Source organism: Sorex fumeus, unplaced genomic scaffold (genome assembly GCF_029834395.1).
Source record: "Sorex fumeus unplaced genomic scaffold, SorFum_2.1 ptg000029l, whole genome shotgun sequence".
Taxonomy (NCBI): Eukaryota; Metazoa; Chordata; class Mammalia; order Eulipotyphla; family Soricidae; genus Sorex; species Sorex fumeus.
The window spans coordinates 1,869,661-1,893,733 of record NW_026606086.1 but is presented as its reverse complement, the minus strand read 5'-3'; the positions used below and the strand labels follow the sequence as shown (position 1 = coordinate 1,893,733).

The following is a 24,073-nucleotide window of genomic DNA, read 5'->3' as shown; positions in this document are numbered from 1 at the left end:
CCAAAAAGGGAAAAAAAAAAGGGTCTGGAGAGATCTCTGCAGGGAGCTGCTCAGTTCCGAGATTTGTGTGTGTGTCTCTGGATCATGGCCATGTAGGAGCTTTTAATAAGTAGCTGGGGGCAGTTTGTGGGCATCATCTCAGAGTCCCATATGGGCAAGGGGAAGGAGAAGGGCTGGCTCAGCTCCATTTGCCGCTTCTGCTCCTGTCTACCTGGACTTTCTGTTGGGTTCTAGAAGATGGCAGCCCCTAGGATTCCTAGGGGGCAGGCGGAGGGACAGCACCTGCTCCCCTCTGGAGTGGCCCAGAGTATGTGGATGGTGGCGATTTTGGATTGTGAAAGCAAGCGGCTGCCCGAGCTCTGCTTGGGCAGGCATCAGGATGATCCACCTCCAATCTGATTTACTCTGGTCTGCTCAGCCATGCACGGGTCCGAGATTAATTGCAGCTTTTGATCTCTTTCAAGATTTATCTATGGGTCTCTGAAATAAGGCCAATAAATGAGCTTGTGTAGCTGAGCCGAAGGTGGTTTGTGGGTGTGGTTCCCACATACCTAACTTTTGGCTGTTTAATTTCTTAGTAACTTGGCCCCAAGTTGTTGAGATCCAGCCAATTACAGCAGCAATTTGGGGGTATCAGGAAGTCTGAAGTTACCATCAGGCTACTGATGTTCTCGCCCCACAGGTACAGGTTGACCTGCTGGTGGCACCATACTCCCGTCCAGGATACCTCTTTATTTTTTAATTATTTTTTAAATTTTTATTTTTTTATTTTATAAAGTAGTTCACAACATCTATATTACATTTAATATTCAAACACCAATCCCACCACCATTACACCTTCCCACCACCATATTTCAGATGTTTCCATCCCGAATCCCAATCCCTGCCCCAAAGCAGAACCAAAATAATATATTTTGTATTGTTTGTTATGAAAAACCGCTAAAAATGATCCATAAAAGTATCCTTAGAGGAAAGAGTGTGGAGATTGTGTATTTCACCCAGGAGACATTAAGGCCCTTCTATAAGAGATCACTAACATGCTGTTAAAGGTTGAGCCTTGTGTGCTTTATATAGATATAGATGTAAAAAAAAATGTATATTTTCCTCTAAGATTGGTTGCCTCCTACTTTGAACCCTATCAGGTGTGGTGCGGTAATCACGGAGTATAGGAAGGATGTGTGGTTTGAAGTATCAGATTCGTGGCTGCGTGGTCAAGGAATAGACTCATGGGTGAGGCTTGGCCCGAGCATGTGGAGAACGGCTGTGACCATGGCAGCGGCTTGGGTTCTGGAGGTTTTCCGCTCCCAGGGCCAGGTCCCTTGGGGTGGGAAGGGCTCTCACCCGGCCCTATCTGGGGCACCCCAAGTGAAACAACCTGGTGCAGGGTCGGGTGGCATGGTTATGACGGGTGTCATGTTATGCTCCCTTGTGGGAGAGAAGGACGTTGGAGGGCTGGAGCGAAAACACAGTGGGTAGGGCATCCTGAGTGCAGAACTAGGAGTAACCCCTGTGCATAGCTCGGTGTAATCCAGAAAGAGAGAGAGAGAGAGAGAGAGAGAGAGAGAGAGAGAGAGAGAGAGAGAGAGGAACCTGCTGATTGGATGGTGGCCAATGATAAGATGATTATCTCGCACCAGCCAGAGGTGGCTTACGGGCATGACTGCTGAGTTGCCGGGACAGGGGGGTACAGGCAGAGGATCCTCAATCCCTGTCCCGTTGAACCCAGAGTTCTCAGTCACAAGGTCCCGCATACCTGTGTTTTCCAGGATACCTTTTAATAAAAATTCATGCCTACCTCCCAGGACCTTCCCCCACCCCCATAATTATTCTGATATTAGAGTTAATGATCCAGTCCCAGAACTAAGAAAACTGTTTTGTTTTTGTTTGAATCATCATTTTAAAATATTTAACACCTCTCAGAGACAACAAAACTTTTATTCTAAATGAAGACTAATGACTTTTAAAACCCAAAACACATTTCCTAGTAAACCTTGTTGACTTCCAGTTGCACTTCATTAGAAAAAGGCTTATAAAAGAAAAAAAACAGCATGACTACCTAGAGATATGTTATTAAAATTTGATTGGTGAGACTGGAGAGAGAACAGCAGGTAGGGTGCTTGCCTGCACATAGCTGACCCAAGTTCTATCCCTAGCACTGAAAATGTACCCCCTGAACCCTGGCAGAAGTGACCCCTGGAGATCAGAACCAGAAATAAGCCTTGAGCACTGCCAGATCTGACCCCCAAACAAAAATTATTATTTTACAGGTTTTTTTAATGTTTAAAAAGAGTCTACAGGAGGCTGGAGCGATAGCACAGCGGGTAGGGCGTTTGCCAACACAGGTTCAATTCCCAGCACCCCATATGGTCCCCTGAGCACCGCCAGGAGCAATTCCTGAGTGCATGAGCCAGGAGTAACCCCTGAGCATCGCTGGGTGTGATCCAAAAAGCAAAAAAAAAAAAAGAGTCTACAGAGTTCTTTTTGTTTCTTGTTGTTTTAGGGGGTCACACCCAACAATGCACAGGGGTTATTTCTGGCTCTGCACTTATTTCTGGCACTGCTTTGGGGATCATATAGAGTGTCAGGGATTGAACTCGGGTTGACTGTGCAAGGCAAGTACCCTACCAGCTGTACTATTGTTCAGTCCTTGACGGTTATTTTCTAAGTAAACAAATCCCACTGATAACCACTGGATGGTTCTTCCAGATATTAATGTAGGTTTTCTAAGTATGTGTATTTTTATTTTTACTTCTATCTAATTTTTACTGAGGAGCCATGATTTTCAATACTGTCCAGCTATAGTTTCATGCACATGGTGTTCTACCACCACACCCACCACCAGATGTCAGTGGAGTTTCTCTCTGTGTGTTTTAAAATATTTATGCCTTGCTCTAGGGAGGAGACTGCTGGAGAAAATGTACTTTCTCTAATGACTCTACTTAAACTCCCTAGACAGTCATGAATTCTTTGTGGATTTTTTTTCCATCCATAGAATTGGTCATTCTAGCTTTATCTAGGAACCCCAAAGCAGTTCAGGGGTAGACCCTAACAAAGACATGACTGCAGATCCTGCCACACCAACTGCACCTGCAGTTTAATAAAGTCACATACTATTTTAATACAGTGAGACTATTTAACATTCCTGTTTTAAGATGCAACTGGCAACAACAGATTTGGGGAGCGGGAGAAACAGAAACTACTTTGCACACACCGGACTTGGGTTCAATCCCCAGCACTTCATAGGGTCCCCGAGCCCCGCCAAGAGTGATCCCTGAATTCCATCAGCCAGGAGAAAGCGCAAGCACCACTGGGTGTGGTCCCCAAACAAAGAACAGATGTATGGGTCCTGAAATCCAGATGCCATTGTCTACTCTGAAGCCTTTAAACTCACATGGACTATTATGAACTTTAACTCTCACATCAGAATTTTCTTAATTCATGCACATTTCTTCTTAGCTGGTCTACTCGAGACCTTAACAAGAGGCCAGAATTCCCAGGAAGGTTGCTGAAGAGTCAAAAGCGACAAACCCTTCTGCAAGATGCTGACAAAGGGCGCAGGGTGTTGTGGGAAATGCAGTCCGCAACGACCTGTACGCTTTCCTACAAGACGCAGACAAAGGGCGCAGGGGGTTGTGGGAAATGTAGTCCGCACCAACCAAAAACCCTCCTGCAAGACCAGGCAAGGGGCGCAAGGGATTGTGGGAAATGTAGTCCGCACTGAACGACAAGTCTTCCTGCAAGACGCCGGCAAAGGGCGCAGTGGGTTGTGGGAAATGTAGTCTCCGTTGTCCTGCCCGGTCCTCCTGGATGTGTAGCCCAGGATGCTGGTACGCAAGGACGGAAGCGCTCGCGCCGCTCTTCCGCTGTAAATTCTTGCTCCGGAGTCTCTTCGGACTGTTAGCTGAAGTTCATTGTGAGGTTGGAGGAGTCACTGGAGCCCTGGACATAGGATCCAAAGAAGGAGAAAGGTGAGTGAGGGGTCCCGGATGCAGAGGTGAGGCTGAAGGACGCACCAGGCTCTGGGAGTGAAGAAGAGGAGGGAGCTGAGACGCGGATCGTGCAGCTGGAGCGAGCGCTGAAGCGGGGAACCCGGAGCTGCAGTGGGTGCTAAGCGGAACCCGGAGCTGCAGTGGGTGCTGAAGCGGGAGCCCGGAGCTGCAGTGGGTGCTGAAGCGGGAGCCCGGAGCTGCAGTGGGTGTTGAAGCGGGAGCCCGGAGCTGCAGTGGGTACTAAGCGGGGAGTCTGGAGCTGCAGTGGGTGCTAAGCGGGGAGCCTGGAGCTGCAGTGGGTGCTGAGCGGTAGCCCGGAGCTGCAGTGGGTGCTAAGCGGGGATCCTGGAGCTGCAGTGGGTGTTGAAGCGGGGAGCCCGGGAAGTGGTCGCCGTTACAGAAAGCTGCTGTCCCTTCCTGCTCTTTGACACACCTGTTGTCCAGGAAAGCTACCGGATGGGTCGGGGTAGGTTAGAGCTAGCCAGGACCACCTGCGTGGACGCGCTCCCGGCTGCCTGTCTCCCAGCGAAGGCTCCTAGTCTCCAGGGCGCTCGGGCAGGAGGTATGGGAATTGCAGAAAAAGGAAACTCAACCCTGACATCTGCCCGGGTGCCCTAGGCTTGTGGTCTAGCCTTGGCAGAAACGCATTTTATTTAGAAAATATGTTGTTTTATGTAGAAAATAGGAGGGAGAGAGAAGAAGGAATGCAGACATTCTCAGAGCGGGGAGAGCCCCCTTGCTTTTGCAAAGCTGGAGCGATCGCACAGCAGGTGGGCGTTTGCCTTGCACGCTGCCGACCGGGGTTCGATTCCTCTGCCCCTCTTGGAGAGCCCGGCAAGCTACCGAGACTATCTTGCCCGCACAGCAAAGGCTGGCAAGCTCCCCGTGGAGTATTTGATATGCCAAAAACAGTAACAACAAGTCTCACAATGGAGACGTTACTGGTGCCTGCTCCAGCAAATCGATGAAAAAACGGGACTGCAGTGCTACAGCTGCCTCACTTGTGCCATTCTGTGGCGTGTCTGTTTGTCTGTTGCTAGCGTGCATTAAAGGGAAAAGAACTTTGAAGCTCTGGTGTCTCCTTTCCTCTTCTTATTCTGGCATCTGTTCCTACGGAGCTTCCACTCTCTTGAGCGGGTCTATCCAGCCTTATCGGGACTGGCACCAGCATCATTCCCAGTCTCCACCAGGACTCAGTCCTTGCATCTGCAAAGTGGGTGCAGCTGTCCTGCGTCTGAACTGGGGACGGATTGATTTCCATTCTATTTGGGTTTTATTATGTCCCTAAAGTCATTGCTGGGCTGGAGCGATAGCACAGCGGGTAGGGCGTTCGCCTTACAAGCGGCCAACATTGCCATGGCCCAATCTCCCTTCCTGCTTCAGAACTGAGAGCAGCCGGGAGGCTGAGAAAGGGGCCTGGACGTCCAAGGCACAACGTGGGCAGCAGAAGAGAAAGTTTGGTGAGGGGACCTCGCTCGGTGGGGATGAGATTGAAGGTGGAAGCTCGTTGCTTTGGGGACGGGGGAAAGGGAGCTGGAAGAGCACTAGAAGGGGAAGGGGGAGCAAAATACAAACAAGGGCATGGGGGTCTCATGGGGAAGAGAGTAGAATTGAAGGGGGCAGATTCCAGGAGGGCTGAGTGCAGAGGTGAGTGTGAAGGTCAGAGCTCTACAGCCTGAGGCAGTAAGGAAGCAGAAAATCCGATATGTGGGGAGATTCAGGCCTCATGGTAGCTTTGCTTTTACTGTGGAGGAGGAAATTGAAGCAGTAAATCTGTTTCTAAAAGTGACAGGACCTGCTACCTAGACTTATCTGGAGGGTGAAAGTGGGGGACAGTGGTAGCCTTGAGTGCCATACAGGGGCACTGTTTACTTAAAGACAGTAGGTAAGACTGGAGCGATAGTACAGCGAATAAGGCACTGCCTAGCATGCAGCCCACCCAGGTTCAAACCTTGGAATCCCCACCAGGAGTGGTCCTGAGCACCACTGGGTATACCCCAAAACCAAAACAACAAAGAAGTAGATCAAGGGGGTATGAGTGATTTCCCCTCCTCTGAAAAGGAGAGGTAGGCTAAATAAATTTTGGCAGCAGTGCTGTAAGAGGGAGGGGCATGGGGCTGGAGTGATAGCACAGCGGGTAGGGTGTTTGCCTTGCACACAACCGACCCGGGTTCGATTCCCAGCATCTCATATGGTCCCCCGAGCACCGCCAGGAGTAATTCCTGAGTGCATGAGCCAGGAATAACCCCTGTGCATCACTGGGTGTGACCCAAAAAGCAAAAAAAAAAAAAAAAAAAAAAAAAGAGGGAGGGGCAATGGTTGGGTGTGTGGGTGTGGGGAGACGAAGTTGGGTTCAGGTGCTGCACAGACTGGTACTGATCTGGAGGGGATTGACGACATGTCAGTCATAGTGATTGACGACCTGTCAGTCATAGTGATTGGCGATGTGTCAATCATAGTAATTGAGGACAGGTCAATCATAAGCTGGGGAGGCAGGGCAGGCATAGGCATCACTGATTGCTTCTTCACAAGAAGGTATAGTGTAGGGGGCAGGAGTGCACTTCCAGGAGCCCTGGGTGGGACGGCCCCAGTGGGCACTAGGCAGGGAAGGTCTGCAGAGAACTGGAGGGTGGGTGTTCTGTTTCTGCATTCCTGTTCCAGTCGATCAAGAAGCATCGTAGGGGAGGTAGGACATTTAGGTTATGCATCTGTAGTGTGAGTACCATTGTGGCTAAGAGATGCTGCAGGGAACCCCTTGGGAAGACTCTGCCCTGTGTGGTGGTGTTGGTGGGGTTTTCTGGAATCTCCTCAGCAGGTGATCAAGAACCTTGTGCTGTGTGGCCTGCCTCGCACTCCGGTTGGTTGCTGAGAGAGTTAAGGCAAATTTTCTTTGGGGTGTGGGCGTGGGCACCACAACCACATCTGGAAATGCTCAGGGGCAGATCCTGGCTTTGTGCTCAGGAGCGACCCCTGGTGGTGATCCGTGGTACATGCATGGTGCTCAGGGGCTAATCCTGGTTTTGTGCTCAGGGGAGACCCCCGGTGTGTTTGGGGGAACATATGTGGTGTTCAGGGCTAAGCCTGGCTTTGTGCTCAGGGGTGACGCCTGGTGGTACTCAGGAGACTGCATGTGGTGCTGGGGATTCAAATAGGGGTCAGTAGATCTAACCAAAAACTGGTTTTGTTTTGTTTTGTTTATTTTAGGCCACACCCAGCATTGTCTAGGGATTACTCCTGGTTCTGCACTCAAGAATCACTCCTGGCGGTGTTTGGGGACCCTATGGGATGCCAGGATCAAACCTGGTTGGCCTCATACAAGGCAAGCACTCTACCCTCTGGATTATTCCAGCCCCAATCCCTCTACTCTTGAACCAGCCCTCTGTGGAGAATTTTATACAAGACCTACTTTTTAGGGATCTTGAGTTTCTAGGAGGAATAGTTGGAATCTCAATGAGAGTTTTGATTTCCTTGGAACACACAAGCTTTTATAAAGAAGGGGGCTGGGCACCCTCTAGTAGGAATCCCACCATGAAGGCAGACCTGTGACCTGAACCCTCCGGTTACCATGTCTAAGTACAGATGTATCAGAGGAAAGGAAGATCCTAACTTGGCATGACCCGGAAAGTACTGAGGCTTCTGCCCAAGGTGAATTAAACTGGTGGTGATTCCACCTCTAGGAGTTGGCAGAGACTCGGTGGTATCAGGAGTGTTGAACTGATTTCCAGCAGGAGCCTGAGCTGAGCAGAGAAGGGAGGTCAAATGCTTGGGAAAAGCTTACTGGAGTGGTAGAGGGGGTGTAGAGGAAGAACTGTTAAGTCTGTGTATTTTCCTTTTTAATTGCACACTTCTTTTTTTTTCTTTTTGGGCGATGCACAGGGGTTACTCCTGGCTCTGCACTCAGGAATTACTCCTGGCAGTGCTCAGGGGACCATATGGGATGCTGGGAATTGAACCCAGGTCAGCCGCGTGCAAGGCAAATGCCCTACCCACTGTGCTATTGCTCCAGCCCCTGCACACTTTTTTTAAAAAAAAAAAATTATTGATTAATATTCTCTGGTTTACAATATCTTTTTTTTTTTCGTCACACCCGGCAATGCACAGGGGTTACTCCTGGCTCTGCACTCAGGAATCATTTCTGGTGGTGCTCGGGGGACCATATGGGATGCTGGGAATCGAACCCGGGTCAGCCGTGTGCAAGGCAAACGCCCTACCTGCTGTGCTATTGCTCCAGCCCCCAATATCTTTTTTTTTTGAAAGTAAAGGCCCTCCCGTTGATCATCGATTTGCTCGAGCGGGCCCAGTAACGTCTCCATTGGAGACTTTGTTGTTACTGTGTCTGGCATATCGAATACTCTCGGTAGCTTGCCGGGCTCTCCGAGAGGGGCGGAGGAATCGAACTCGGGTCGGCCATGTTGGCTGCGTGCAAGGCAAACGCCCTACCCGCTGTGCTATCGCTTCAGCCACATCTTTTTTTTTTAACACCATGATTTGGGGCCAGATAGATAGGTCAGTTAGATAGAGCATTGCCTAGCATGTGGCTGATCCATGTTCAGTCCCTGGCATCCCATATGATTCCCTGGACACCACCAGGAGTAATTTCTGAGTATTGCAGGCGTGGCACATTGAACAACAAGAACAACAAAAATGTACCATGAATTCTAAAGTTGCTCATAATTCATTTCAAGCCAGTGTTCCTGCACCAACCCTACCACCAGTGTAAGCTTCCCTACACCAGTGTCCCCGGTTTCCCACCCCCCCCCAAGTCTGCCCCCTTAAGCAGGCACAAACAAATTTACTTCATATTGCTTGTTACAACAAACTGGCAAGTGGCAATTGTCAGAAAATAGATCAATAAACGTTGATTTGTGACAATTGTTATATCTCATGTGGTTTATACTATTACTGATGGTTACTTATGCACATAATTCCGTATCACACCCATCCCCAGTGTGCCCAACTCCATCTCCCAAGAACCCTAACACCCCTCCCTCCAGAACAACGCCCCTCCCACACACACACACAACTTAGTTGTGTGGATCAGTTCACCTGTTTGTGACCTTCGGCCCTTTGTTGCTCCCTGGCTATGTATCTTTAAATCCCACCTGTGAGAGATCATTCTATCTCTGCCCCTTTCCTTTGGACTGACTTCATTCAGCTAAATATCTTCCAGTTCCACCCATGTTGCTGCAAGTTACATGATTTTGTTCTTTCATGGTAACACACTTATTTCTTGTTTTTGCTTCATTTTGTATTTTGTACCACATTCAGTGATGTTCAGGGGTTACTCCTGGCTCTGCATTCAAGGATCACTCCCCAGCAGGATCCGGGGGACCCTATGGGTTGGCCAGGATCGAAGCTGGATCCACTGTGTGCAAGGCAAAACCCTACAAGCTTTCCTATCACCCCAGTCCAAGACACACTGATTTTTTAATTCTCCCTCCTTGCTTCCCCCCCCCCCCGACTTCTTTCAAATATAATTCATTTACCAGTAACTACAATTGGTCTCATTCATTAAGTGATAATTCATTTAGGGTCTGGCAAGAGAGCTCAAATGGCAGAGCTCATGCCTCGTGCATGCAAGGCTCCGACCTTGGTCCCACACAGGCACTGCTGTCCCAGGGTGCATTGAGGGCTTGCCCCAAGATTTGTACCTTGACCAGTATGAGGAGTGGACCTGAGCCCTTTAGTTCTACTGCGTGTGATACCTATTTAAGGAACTCATGGTTGGGGGGAGGCGGCAGAGTATAGCAGGTAGGCACTTGCCTTGCACATGGCCAACCCAAGTTTGATCTCTGGTACCTCGGGGGTAATTCTGGAATGCAGAACCAATAAACCCTGAGCACTGTTTGGTGTGGCCCCAAAACAAAAATAAATAAATAAAATAAGTCATACAGGGACCAGAGTGATGGCATAGTGCAGAAGGCATTTGCCTTGCATGTGGCTGAACCTGGTTCAATCCCTGGTTTTCCATATGGTCTCCTAAGCACCACCAGGAATAATTTCTGAGTGCAGAACAAAGAGTAACCCCTAATGGTTGCCCCAGGTGTTGCCCCCAAATAAAAAAAAAGTCATATATATATTTATATATATATACCAATTCGTTTATGGCTGGTTGGTTTAAGATTCCTTCACTTACCTTTTGGTCTTTCTGCTGGCTTTGGGCTAAGTCAGGCTCTCCCAGCAAGCAAAACCCAAGTTTCCTTTAAGGTACAGTCTTCCAATAAGAAAATTCTTGTAGAAAAGTTATTTTCCTGGGACCAGAGCAGGAGTACAGCGTGGAGGGTGCTTGCCTTGTATTTTCTGACCTGGCTTTGATCCCCAGTATCTCATAGGGTACCCTGAGCACCACCAGAAAGGATTCAGAATTGTTGGCATTGTCTGTTACCTACTGAACTGGTAGAGGGTCGTGTTTCTTTTGTGAATCTTTAGTGAATTTTGCCAAATAACAGATCTTGGGTTCTTTATCAGGGTGTTTTTGAGATACTAAATTGAGGGGTGGCGGACACATAAGACATTGATGGAGAATACAGATGTCATGTTGGTGACGATTGTGACCTTGGAAACTTGTATGCTTGAAATCCTGTCATGAACAGGACTGTAAATCATGGTGCTGCAACTGAAAAAATATTGATAAGGAAAGAAAATGCCCTTGTCCCACACAAGTCTCTTTGTCATCTTTTCTAGTGAATGTGTCAGGAACCTGGACATGGGACTCTGAGAGCGTGGAGAAAGCCATGCCCGTTCCTTCCTGACCCCTGCCATCCTCTCTCCCAGCCCCATCCCTGGGGCCCTTTGTAGAGCAAAGACCATGAACACATCTCTGGTGAGTGATCAGTTTTTTTTTTCGGTTTGGGGTGTTTGGGTTTAGGGTCACACCTAGCAGTGCTCAGGCTTAGTACTGGCCCTGCACTCAGGGGTCACCCATGGGACCATGATAGGGTTCTGGGGATTGAACACAGGTCTGCAATATTCAAGACAAGAGCCCTACCCTCTATACTATCACTTGGGCCCAAGTGACTCGGTTTTTCCCCATTTATTTTACATTTTACTGGGTAACTTTTATGAGGGTTCCTAAATTAAAATGGAAAGGAAGGGACCAGAGTGTTAGTACAGTAGGTAGGGCATTTGCCTTCCATACAGCTGACCAGGGTTCAATCCCCGGCATCCATTATGATCCCCAGAGCACTTCCAGAGGTGATCCCTGAGTGTAGAGCCAGAAGTAACCCCTGAGAATCGCTGGGTGTGGCCCCAAAACAGAAACAATAAAGATTAAAAAGAAAAAAATACATTTCTACTTTATGGAAATGTGCATGACCTATCATCGTTCCATGATATAAAATCTTAAGTATAGCGCATCCTATACAAGATAAAATATGCCAGACTGGGCCTGGAGTGATAATACCACAGGGAGGCTCTTGACCTACATGTGGCCAAATTAGGTTTGAATCCCAGCATCCCAGAGGGTCCCCTGAGTCCATCAGGAGCAATTCCTGAGTACAGAGCCAGGATAACCCCTCAGCATTGCTGGGGGTGGGCTCCCACCAAACACACACACACACACACACACACACATACACACACACACACACACCATAAATAAACTTCCAGAATTCACATTCTATTTACCCACATTGGTACTTCTAGCTGCAGAGAAATGTGCCCTTACAGGGGATGGTGGTGTTTGAGGATGTGGCTGTGGACTTCACCTGGGAAGAGTGGCAACACCTGGATGAGGAGCAGAGGACCCTGTACCGGGATGTGATGCTGGAGACCTACAGTCACCTGGTGTCTCTGGGTGAGTGAAGCTTCTAGTTACTACCTACTGCAATCTTTGTCTTATTTAATGTACAACTCTTCCACATGAAATATTATTAACATGTCAGGTTTTGGGGCTGGAGTCATAGCACAGCGGGTAGGGCGTTTGCCTTGCATGCGACCGACCTGGTTCTATTCCCAACATCCCATATGGTCTCCCGAGCACCACCAGGAGTAATTCCTGAGTGAAGAGCCAGGAGTAACGCCTGTGCATCGCAGGGTGTGACCCAAAAAGCCAAAAAAAAAAAAAAAGATGTCAGGTTTTGGGACCAGAAAAATGTGATCGTCATTCTAATCAGAGGTTCAAGCTGGCTCTTCATTGTCCAACCCTTTTAGGTTTTTTTTTTTTTGCTTTTTGGGTCACACCCGGTGATGCTTAGGGGTTACTCCTGGCTCATGCACTCAGGAACCACTCCTGGCGGTGATCGGGGGACCATACGGGATGCTGGGAATCAAACCCGGGTTGGCCATGTTGGCTGCGTGCAAGGCAAACTCCCTACCTGCTGTGCCATCGCTCCAGCCCCCTTTAGTTTATTTTTAAATAAAATAAAATACTATATTTAAACACTGTGGTTTCCAAAACTGTCCATAATACAATTGTTTTGAGCTTTCAATGGTCCAGCTCCGATCCCACCACCACAGTGACCTTCCCTCCACCACCATCCCCATTTTCCAGACCAACCTCCAAGTCTGCCCCCTTTGCAGGTACACCATAATTTATTCTTTATTGCTTTTACCACTAAATGGCTAATGGAATTATCAAAAATACTTCAGTAAAAGAAAATTTGTTGAAAATTGTTTTATCTGACCACAGGGTTGTTAAGCCCTTGTTTGAAGGTTTACTAAGTTGTTTGTTGCTAATTGAGCCTTTGCTGGAGCGATAGCACAGCAGTAGGGCGTTTGCCTTACAAGCGGCCAACATGGCCGACCCGAGTTCGATTCCTCCACCCCTCTCGGAAAGCCCGGCAAGCTACCGAGTGTATCTCGCCCGCATGGCAGAGCCTGGCAAGCTCCCCGTGCCATATTGGATATGCCAAACACAGTAACAACAAAGTCTGCAATGGAGATGTTACTTGGCCCGCTCGAGCAAATCAACATCAACGGGAGGGCTTTTATCTTATCTTATCTTTATCTAATTGAGCCTTTGGTGTTAATTGTTTTCATTTGTTGAGTTTCGATGTTACTTTCCCATCTCATTTGGTGTGCTCCTCCTGGGATGTCAGGATTGTGGAATTTGGTGGTGTTGGCACAGCCACATATGGAGTTGCCTAGTCCAGAGACTTCAGGATCTGTGGTCTGGGCCACTGAGCTAACATGGTGGTGGCTGTGGAAGGTGGTCGTGGCTGCAGGGGCTTCGGAGATGGGGGAAAGCTGCACATCCCCATTCCAAGAAGATCCCAGAGTTCTCAGACTGGACACTGGAGTACCAGCAATTTTTTGCAGTTTTGGGGTCTTTGCAGAGGTTTGTAGTGAAACCGTGGAGCTGATTATCCAACTCTTAATAATTGTGTCAATGCCATGCTTCAAACACTGCATCTCCAGCACATTGGCAGAATGCCGACATGAGTTTTTTACCCACAGGACATTCACTCACCAAACCAGAAGTAATCACCAAGTTGGAGCAGAGAGTAGAGCCCTGGACAGTGAAAGCCTTAAAACACACCCTCTCAGGTCAGTCATTGCATACGGGTCAGGGAGGACAGAGTGGGCAGAGGCAGCTAATCTGTCCATCCTGTTCCCCTGCAGAAGTGACTCCAAATGCAAGTCTTATGCATTGTTCAGTCTCAGCTTGGGCTCTGAGTTGAAAATCTCAGACTTTCTTAGTGGCTGTAGATTCTCCAAATGCCATGCCTACCCTACTGTCTTGCAAACTTTTATTTCCTTACTAATTGTCTCTAAGTTCACAGTTACTATAATGTCCTTCATTCTCATGGAATATTTTCTTTCAGGGCTTATTCATACTTTTTATTTTGTTCAGCTTTTGGGTCACACCCTGTGATGATCAGGGGTTACTCCTGGCTCTGCTCTCAAGAATTACTCCTGGTGGTGCTTAGGGGACCGTATGGGATGGTGAAGATGGAACCCTGGTCAGCTATGTGCAAGGCAAATGCCCAACCCACTTTACTATCACTCTGGCCCCTTATTCATACATTTTTTCAATTCCTGTAACGTTTAGGGGGGTCGTGGGGGTGGGGACCTGGCACACCCAGGAGATTTCAGAACATGTTCCTGGCTCCATGCTCAGAGATCACTCCTGGCAGCACCAGGGGCCCATCTGGGGATGAAACTCAGTTGGCCATATGCAAGGCAAGTGCCCCTCCCCACTGTACTATCACTTCAGCTGTTTGTGTGACATGTTAATGTTCACTGTCAAATCAAGTGAATTTAGGTTCAATCGGAATAGAAACAAATACCCCTTTCTGCACCTGATATTGTATATAGAGAGAAATGAACCAAAGGAGAATGTTTAAAGGTGAAATAAGTCACAGGAAGGTTTCACTAGGAGAGAGTAAAATGGCAAGTTCATTTTAGGTGAATTGACAAGTTCTCAGGAGCACCGATGGAGAGATGCTCTCAGGAGACAATATTGATGAATTCTGAGTTGAAGATGACTGTTTAATATACAAACTTGTAATTTCTAGTCCAAATACACATGGAGTTAAGTGTGGAAAACATGAGGAAGGATGCAAAATCTTTAGAGGTGGTGACCTAAGGTGATAATATTATTGTGAAAAAAGAGGTTCAAAGACTAGGATCCTGAAACACAGCAGCAGAAATTGTGAGTAGGGGCCAGAACAATCTTTCAGTAGGTAGGATATTTGCCTTGCATGCAACAGACCCGGGTTCAATCCTCAGCATCCCACAGTGTCCCTGAGCCCATTAGGAGTGATCTTTGGGTACAGAGCCAATAGTTGACCCTGAGCACCACTGGGTGTGGTACAAACAAAAAAATGTAACAAATTACTGAGCTAGGACCCATTTAATAAAGAGAAGTGAGTACTATTAATCTCAGAACAGTATGAAAGAATGCTGTTTTAGAGCATAGAGGCCGCCAGGGATATATTATAGTAGGTAGGGTGCTTTTCTTGCATGCAAGGTTCTGTCGCTGGCGCCCCATATGGTTCCCTGTCCCCACCCCCCACCAGGAGTGATCCCTGAGATGTGAGCCAGGAATAAGCCCTGAGCACAGCCAGGTGTAGCCTCCCCAAAAAATAAAAGCCCAACTATTATTGCAGAAGTGGAAGTGTAGCTCAAAATGATGAACCAGCATTTCCTATGCTGTGAAGTCAATCATGTAGTATTTAATTTAGAATTTGTGAATAACTAAATGCTAAAAACCATCTTTTAAACACTGGTGCATTGCACTGGAGAGAGAGTACAGGGTGGGATGTCTGCCTTGCATATAACCAATCCAGATTCAATCCCTGGCAGCTCACAGGAACCCCCTCCCAGGAGAGATTCCTGAGTGCTGCTGAGTAAGGCCCAAAAAACAGAAAACAAAACAATGATATAAGTGCACATCTTTAAAAGAAAAATGTACTGGGGCAGGAGTGACAGTACAGCAGGTTGGGCACTTGCTTTGCATGTGGCCGACACAGATTCACTCCCCAGTAGCCCGTATGTTCCCCTGCACAAAGCCAGGAGTAACCCTTGAGAACCTTGGGTGTGGCCCTGCTCCTAAAAATGTATTTTATGTTTCTAGGATTGAAGAAACTTATTTATATTTATAGTATCAACCCACAGGAATGTTTCCATATGTCTCATAATTATTCCTAATTTTAGACTTTCAGCATGTGGATTATTTGGTTGAGAAGAACCAGAAAAATCAGGATAGACATTTCTGGCAAGATATAACCACTGAGAAGAAAGTGGCAAAAAGGGATTTAATGAATTTCGAAAATCCTTTTAATCTGAACTCAAGCTGTATTTCAAAACCAGTGATCACTCCTGGGAACTCTCCTGTCCTCATGAAGGAGGAAGATAATGGATGTGAAAATATGTTTCCAATCATTGACCCTGATGAGTTGTGTCCTGTACAGAATCATGAGGTTCACACAACTATCTACAATGATATTTTCACGCTCCCTGAATATGCAGAAATACATACAGATGGAAAACCGCTTGAGGGTCAGAAAACCAGTCAGTGTCCAACCATCAACAGACATCGGAGAAAACACATGAGAGAGAAAATTAAATATATATGTTCTGAATGTGGGAAAACTTTATCCCAGAGAAGAGGACTCCTTCAACACCAGAGAATCCACACAGGCGAGAAACCCTATGAATGTACAGAATGTAAGAAATCCTTCAGCCGAAAGTCAGACCTCACTGTCCATCAGAGAATCCACACAGGAGAGAAACCCTATGAGTGTAAAGAGTGTGGGAAAACTTTCTCATGGAGGAAGGGACTCACTTTACATTATAGAACTCACACAGGGGAGAGACCCTATGAATGTAAACAGTGTGGGAAAACTTTCTCTTCGAATTCAGCCCTCAATGTACATCTCAAAAGCCATACAGGAGAGAAACGCTTTGAATGTAAAGAATGTAAGAAAACATTCTTCTTGAAGTCCTACCTCACTATACACCAGAGAATTCACACAGGAGAGAAACCGTACGAATGTAAAGAATGTGGGAAAACTTTCTCTTGTAAGGCACACCTCACTGTACATCAGAGGGTCCACACAGGAGAGAAGCCTTATGAATGTAAAGTTTGTAGGAAAGCTTTCTCCTGGAGAAAAGGACTGATTTTACATCAAAGAGCTCACACAGGAGAAAAACCTTATGAATGTACAGAATGTAGAAAAACTTTCTACCGGAAGTCAGATCTCACTTTACATCAGAGAGGCCACACAGGAGAGAAACCTTTTAAGTGTGAAGAATGTAGGAAAACCTTTTACCGCAAATCAGACCTCACTTTACATCAGAGAATTCACACAGGGGAGAAACCCTATGAGTGTAAAGACTGTAGCAAAACTTTCTCCAGGAAGTCACACCTCATTTCACATAGCAGAACTCACACAGGAGAGAAGCCGTATGAATGTAAAGATTGTAGGAAAACTTTCTCAAGGAAGTCAAATCTCATTATACACCAGAGAATTCACACAGAAGATAAACCCTATGAATGTTAACAATGTAGGAAAAATTTTGCCCAGAAGCCAAACTCCATAGGATATTACAGAGCTCATACAAGAATGTCAGTGGGATTGTAGAAACTGGCCTTTCTTCTGCTAAAATAAGGGCATGCAGTTACCCTGCACCTGCCAGCCTCCCTTTCCTATATGTATGCCCCTATAAGTTAGTTTTAAACCAGGCAAAATATGTATACAAGAAGGAGGGGCTGGAGCGATAGCACAGCGGGTAGGGTGTTTGCCTTGCACGCGGCTGACCCAGGTTCGCCAGCATCCCATATGGTCTCCTGAGCACCGCCAGGAGTAACTGCTGAGTGCAGAGCCATGAGTGACCCCTGTGCATCGCCAGGTGTGACCCAAAAAGAAAAAAAAAGGAATATTGGGGCTGGAGCGATAGTACAGTGGGTAGGGTGTTTGCCTTGCACACTGCCAACCTGGGTTCAATTCCCAGCATCCCATATGGTGCCCTGAGCACTGCCAGGAGTAATTTCTGAGTGCAGAGCTAGGAGGTAGCCCCTGTGCATTGCCAGATATAACCCAAAAACCAAAAAAATGATTATGTCCATGTGTGCCTATAGAACAGTGATAGGAATTCTTCCCTGACTTTTTATGCTTTCTGGTCCTGAAGTACATGTGAGACCCAGACTTGTTTTGGAAGCCATAGAATGAATATACCGTCTTAACAGTAAGGACTGGTGGGAAAGCCGTTTTCCTCAATTTCCCTAAAAGTTCTCCCTTCGTATGTATTATAACTGCGTAAAAAATAAATGATAATCAAGCTATTTCACAGGCAATGTATTTTATTTGTATTGTTGGTTCTTGTTCCTCAGTCATGTCCTGCACTGTCTGACGCTTTCCTTAGTAACCACCATGGCTGCAACTTGATCTTCTTGGCCAAAGAGAGGTCTTCACAAATGTTTTGTTATGAGAAGCAGAAAACATTCTACTCAAGTCTGAATTTCAACCTTTCTTGGACCTGTGCCAGTCATGAGGAAAAGACATCCCAATTGTTACCTGTATGTTCCTTACAACCTTCTCATTTACCACTTAATAGCAAACAATACTGGGGCTTGAGTCATAGTACAGTGGGTAGGGCATTTGCCTTCTTGCTGCTGCCTTGCTTGCTGCTAATCCAGGTTCAATTCATGTCACCCCTATGGTCCCCTGAGCACTGCCAGGAGTAATTCCTGAGAGCAGAGCCTGGAGTTAATCCCTGAGCATTGCTGGGTGTGACCCCAAAACAAAACAAAACAAAGAAAATACATATATAGTACGTGAGTGACACTAGGTCATTATGTGATAATACTCTAGTTTTGATTAAAATGGGTTTTGGGGGGCAGGAGGGCACACCCAGCAGTGCTCAGGGCTTACTCCTGACTCTGCACTCAGGGATCTCTCCTTGCATGCTCAGGAGACAATATAGGATTCCCCGGCAGTGCTCAGGTACCATGTAAGATGGTGGGGATCAAACCCTGGCTGACTGTGCAAAGTAAATGTCCTACCCACCATCCTATTGCTCTGGCCCCTCAGTTTCTTTCTCTGTTCTTAGACCTACAGTCAGGTTCTAGGGTGATCTAGGTATCCTCCTTATCCTGTTATTCTTTTTAAAAATAATTCATTTTAGGGGGCCACATGTAACAGTGAAGGCTCAAACCTGGATCAGCCTTGTGCAAGGCAAGCGCCCTACTCAATGTATTATAGCTCTAGCCCTTGTCCTATTATCCTATATACCACCAATAAGAGAGTTCATCTAATAAGTTGTCTTTCTTCTTCTTACTGAATTTTATTCAACATGAGATCTTCTAGTTCCACCCAAGTAGCGGCTAATTGCATGATTTTAATCCTTCCTTGCAACTCTCTAGTATTGCATTGTGTATCTATACCACACCTTCATTCTCCACTTATCTGTAGCTGTGAACTAGTCTTGATATTCAGAGTGGCAGTCAGGATTTGAGCGACATATCTGCGTGCAAGACCTGTATGGATTCAGCAATAAAAATTTTAAAAAAAACCTGTATAGAGAAGGAACGGAAATACGCTATAGAAAGCATCTTTCAGGACTGGAGCAGTAGTACAGCGGGGAGGGCACTTGTGTTGCATGCAGATGAACCCAGATTTGATCCGTGGCATCCCACAGGGTCCCCTGAGCTCCACCAGGAGTAAGCCCTGAGCACTGCAGGGTGTGGCAAAAAAAAAAGCATCTGTCTGGAGGGGGTTTCCACTGGCTACCACACAGTTTTTTCTGCTGACATCCCAAGGTCTAGAATTAGCTACATGGTTAGAATCTAGCCACAAAGGACCACACACATAACAATAGAGACAGGGAAAATTTGATGTTTGCTGCATTCTCAGTCATCATCTAGATGAAAGCAGACACTGAATTATTAGAAAAGACAACGGCTAGTGCAGGGACTTAGTTATTAGACCTGAGGCTGACACATCAATTTTCTCAGGCTGTTTAAAATCACAGGCAGAGCTAGTGGCTGCCTCGGATCAGCATGTTTTCTGCTTCATTTCTCTTCCTGGGTATATGTGAAAAGGCTCTTCCTTGCCAAACACAGGTGCGAAAGCTGTCAGAAGCACGCCCTACTCTCCTATCTTGTCAGCACAGAGTTGTCTCTGGAAAAAAAGTGAAAACTGGATCCAGAGATATGGTGGTTATACAACGCAGATCTGAGTTCCATCCCTGGAACCCTTTACGTTTCCCTGATCCCCACCAGGAGTGATCCCTGAGCACAGAACTAAGAGTGGGTGCTGGGCACTGCCAGATGTGGCCCTAACACCAAAAGAAAATGGGGGGGAGGGAGAGAGAGGAAGGGAGAGAGGGAGAGGGAGGGAGGAAAAGAGAGAGGGAGGAGAGGGAGGGAGAGAGGGCCAGGGAAAGAGGGAGAAGGGAGAAGGGGAAAGGGAGAGAGGGAGGGGAAAGAGGGAGAAGGGAGAGAGAGGGAAGAGAGAGGGAGGGAGGGGGAGAGGGAGAGAGAGGAAGGGAGAGGGAGAGAGGGAGGGAGAGAGGGAGTAGGAGAGAGGGGGAGAGAAGGGGAGAGAGAGGGAGGGGACACTTGAGCCACCATTGGGGGATGATGTCCAATCCCCCATTTCCCTCTCTCCCCACCCCTATGCATGTCTGCTAACCTGCTGACCTGCCCGGGTAGTCCTATTTGTACCACAAACCCCCTTGTTCCTTCCTCCAGGATTGCAGAAACCTCGCAGTAGAGCAGAAACTCAGAATGCGTAACAGAAGCATGAGAGAAAATGACTTTTACAAAAACCATCATTACAAAGGAATACAGTAGGTCCACATCCAAAAGAACAAAAGCAACCAGTGCTGGCGCGGATGTGGCAATAAAGGAACTCTCCTTCACTGCTGGTGGGAATGCTGACTGGTTCAGCCCTTTTGGAAAACAGTATGGGCAATTCTCAAAAAATTAGAAATTGAGCTCCCATTTGGCCCACCAATACCACTCCTGGGAATATATCCCAGGGAGGCAAAAATTATAGCTGAAATGACACCTGCACTTCTATGTTCATTGCTGCACTGTCCACAATAGCCAAAATCTGGAAAAAAACCAAGTGCCCGAGAACAGATGACTGGTTAAAGAAACTTTGGTACATCTACACACTGGAGTACTATGCAGCTATTAGAAAAGATGGTCACGGTCATGGTCTTCCTGTTATTCATCGATTTGCTCGAGCGGGCCCAGTAACATCTTCATCGTGAGACTTGTTGTTACTGTGTTTGGCATATTGAATACTTAGAAAAGATGAAGTCATGAAATTTACATACAAGTGGTACTACATGGAAAGTATCATGCTAAGTGGAATGAGTCAGAAAGAGAGCGACAGACATAGAAAGATTGCATTAATCTGGGGAATATAAAGTAACAAAATAGGAGACTAACATCCGAGAATAGTCGAGATAAGTACCAGGAGGTTCACTCCATGGCTTGAAGGCCTGCTGCACATGCTAGGAGAAAAGGCAGCTCTCATAGCGGAGGGAACACTAAGTAAAGGGTGTTGGGAGGATCCTCCCAGGATGGGAGAAGCATGCTGAAAGTAGACTATAGACTGAATATGATTGCCACTCAATGCCTCTTTTGCAAACCTCAGCGCCCAAAAGGAGAGAGGAACAAAAGGAAATGCCCTGCCACAGAGGCAGGATAGAATGGGGGGGAGGGGGGTTGTGGGGTGGGAGGGATACTGGGATCACTGGTGGTGGAGAATGGGCACTGGTGGAGGAATGGGTACTGAAACCCAAATACAAAAGCTTACAAGTCCACAACTGCACCTCATGGTGTTTCACTCATAAAAATTTAAAAAATAAAACAAAATATAAAAATAAAAGGAATACAGTAGGAGGGACAGCGAGAACTTAGCACAAAGGACAGCGAGAACTTAGCACTAACTTAGCATCACCCTCTGGAGTGGCGCACGGGGGACCCGCTGGGGGCGTGACCTGGCTGCTCCGGTGATTGGCGTAGCGCGCATAGGGGGCGGGGCTAGGGAGGGGCTGCCGAACCGGGCGGGGGTATGCGATCCGGCTTGGGGCGGGGCGACATGACGGCATGCGTCGTCGCTGGGGCGAGGCGGGGCGGCACAGAGTGAGTTGGCATTGGGGGCGGGGCGACGCGGGATGAGTCGGCGCGACGCGGCGCAGGGGGCGGGGCGGGGCGGGACGAGCGGGGCGGGACGAGGCACAGGGGGGTGGAGTTTGGCGAGCCGGGCGGGACGCGAGACGCTGTGGCGGGGTGTGACGAGCAGGACGGGGCGCGCGACGCTGAAGGGAGGCGCGCGCTGTCGGGCGAGGTCCTGACGGGGAGGCGCGCTGGGCCGGGCGAGGCGGGGCTGAGGGGAGGCGCGCGGGGCCGGGCGAGGCCCTGAGGGGGAGGCGGCGCGAGGCGGGGCTGGCTACCGGCCGGATAAGGAGCCGTGGGTCGCCCGCCTCCGAAGGGCACTGAGGGGCCGCGTGCCCCTCTGAGTCAGTTCTCAGGAGGAGGCTGACCACGACCTTGCCACCGCGAGGGGTGTTTTCTGAGTGTTGTTTGGGGCGGGGGGCTGCGCCTGGCCCGCGGCCAGAAGCGGGGCAGCCCGTACCCGCCAGCCCTGCCAGGGCTGATTCCCAGCCCCGAGCACGGGGTGCGGCTGAAAAACAACCGCACAAAAGAGAGTTGCTTGTGTGAGTTCGTCAAGCATGAAAAAACAAAACCAAAAATCTCTTCTGGACTCTCTGGAAAGGTAAACTTGGAAATTTAAAAAAAAGCTAGAAATAAGATTGGAAATAAAGCTCTTTCTTAAATGGGGCCGGAGCGGTAGGACAGCGGAAGGGCAGGGCTTGCCTCGCGTGCTACCTGCCCGGGTTGGATCCCTGACACCGCGTAGGGTCCCGAACACTGCCGGGCACGACCCCCGAGACCAGAGCCAGGAACTACCCCGGAGCACCACCGGTTGGACTGAAAAACCAAAGCCCGAAAAGCCATCACCCCCGGCCTCTGGCCTCTTCGAAATCTGCCTGTCTCTGCACTTCTGGCAAACTTGAGGGCAAACCTCAATTCCTTCTAGAAGGTTCTTAGTGTACAGGAGTTTCACTGTTTGTAAGTCCAAGTTACCTGCCATCCCTTCCCCAAGTGCTCTGGGCTGACACCTGGCTCTATGCTCAGGGATCACTTCTGGTGGGTGTCTGGGGACGCTATGGGATGTTGGCGATCAACCTGGCTTCGCTGTGTGGAAGACAAGCAACCTGCCTTCTATGCCATTACTCCAGCTTGTCATGTGATGTTTCATTACTTTCATAAGGTCACTGCTGAATTCCTGCCTGAAAGATGGTAGGGGTCTTGGGGATCAATGCCTTGCCAGTTAGCATTTTCCATAAGAATATTTTATGGGCTGGAGCGATAGCACAGCGGGTAGGGCGTTTGCCTTGCGCGCAGCCAACCCGGGTTCGAATCCCAGCATCCCATATGGTCTCCTGAGCACCGCCAGGAGTGATTCCTGAGTGCAGAGCCAGGAGTAACCCCGGGTGTGACCCAAAAAGAAAAAAAAAACCTTCTGTAAATACCCATTGCTGTGATTATGTCTAATTACATTATGGTATTCACTTACTAGAAAAGAAAGAATATTTATAGAGAATCTTTAGTTTTTATTTCGGTTTTGGGGCCACCTCTGGTGATACTCAGGGATTACTCCTCATTCTGCATTCAGAAATTACTCCTGGCTGTGCTCAGGGGATCATAAGGGATGCTGAAGATTGAACCCGGGTCAGCTATATGCAAGGCAAGTGCCCTACTCGTTATACTATTGCTTTAGTCACACTACTAATGGGATTGGTGTTGAAAATATTTATGGGGGCTGGAGTGATAGTACAGCGGGTAGGGCATTTGTCTTGCACACAGCCAACCCGGGTTCAATCCATGGCATCCCATATGGTCTCCCAAGCACTGACTGAAGCAATTCCTGAGTGTAGAGCCAGGAGTAACCCCTGAGTATAGCTAGGTGTGACCCAAAAAGAAAAAAAATGAAAAGGAAACATTTGTGTCTGAACCAACTACTAAGAACAACTTTGGAGGAAGTAGAAATAGTACAGTGGGAAAGACATTTTCCTTGCACATGCGTGACCCACCCAGGTTCAGTCCCCAGCATGCCAGATGGTCTGAGCACAGCCAGGAGTAATTCCTGAGTGCAGAACCAGGAGAAACCTCTGAGCATCACCAGGTATGATCCCAAAGCCAAAAAAGAAAAAAAAAACTTCATAAATCATGGAAGGAGAAGAGAAGCGGAGGAGGAGCCAACATTCCAGAAATTGAAGTTACCATGCATATACGACTGAGGATATCTCATGAAGAAGAATATATTCCAAAATCCCCATGATTTGGGCATGGAGTAGAGGCCCAGATAAATACAATGACGTATCCAATAAAAGTTTATAATAAAGAGCTGAACCTGAGCCTGTCTCAAATGTATGATACTGGGTATACACATAATCTCCCAGGCATGTTGGCATAAATGTGTATATTGGCTAGAGAGATGGCTCACTGGGCTGTGTCCAGGCTTTGCACGTGGAGAGCTGGATTTAATTCCTCATACCACATGGTTCCCCCAGTACCAGATAGTGACCTTGAGCACTAAGTCAGAAGTAGCACCCAA

At 47.8% G+C, this 24,073-nt stretch overlaps 1 protein-coding gene across 1 annotated transcript; it reads left to right on the top strand.

Annotated features, from left to right (window-relative positions):
• Nucleotides 1-10,544: 10,544 nt before the first annotated feature.
• Nucleotides 10,545-17,135, top strand: LOC130024894 (zinc finger protein 717-like). The gene is made up of 3 exons (XM_056115715.1): nucleotides 10,545-10,812; nucleotides 11,634-11,784; nucleotides 15,588-17,135. The coding sequence occupies exons 1-3, from the start codon at nucleotides 10,798-10,800 to the stop codon at nucleotides 16,934-16,936; spliced, it is 1,515 nt and encodes a 504-aa protein (XP_055971690.1). The 5' UTR covers nucleotides 10,545-10,797; the 3' UTR covers nucleotides 16,937-17,135.
• Nucleotides 17,136-24,073: the final 6,938 nt, after the last annotated feature.

Excerpts from the sequence above, each read along its gene's own strand:
- LOC130024894 (XM_056115715.1), top strand. Across the intron at positions 11,785-15,587 it reads CAGTCACCTGGTGTCTCTGG|ACTTTCAGCATGTGGATTAT; the intron begins GTGAGTGAAGCT and ends TCCTAATTTTAG.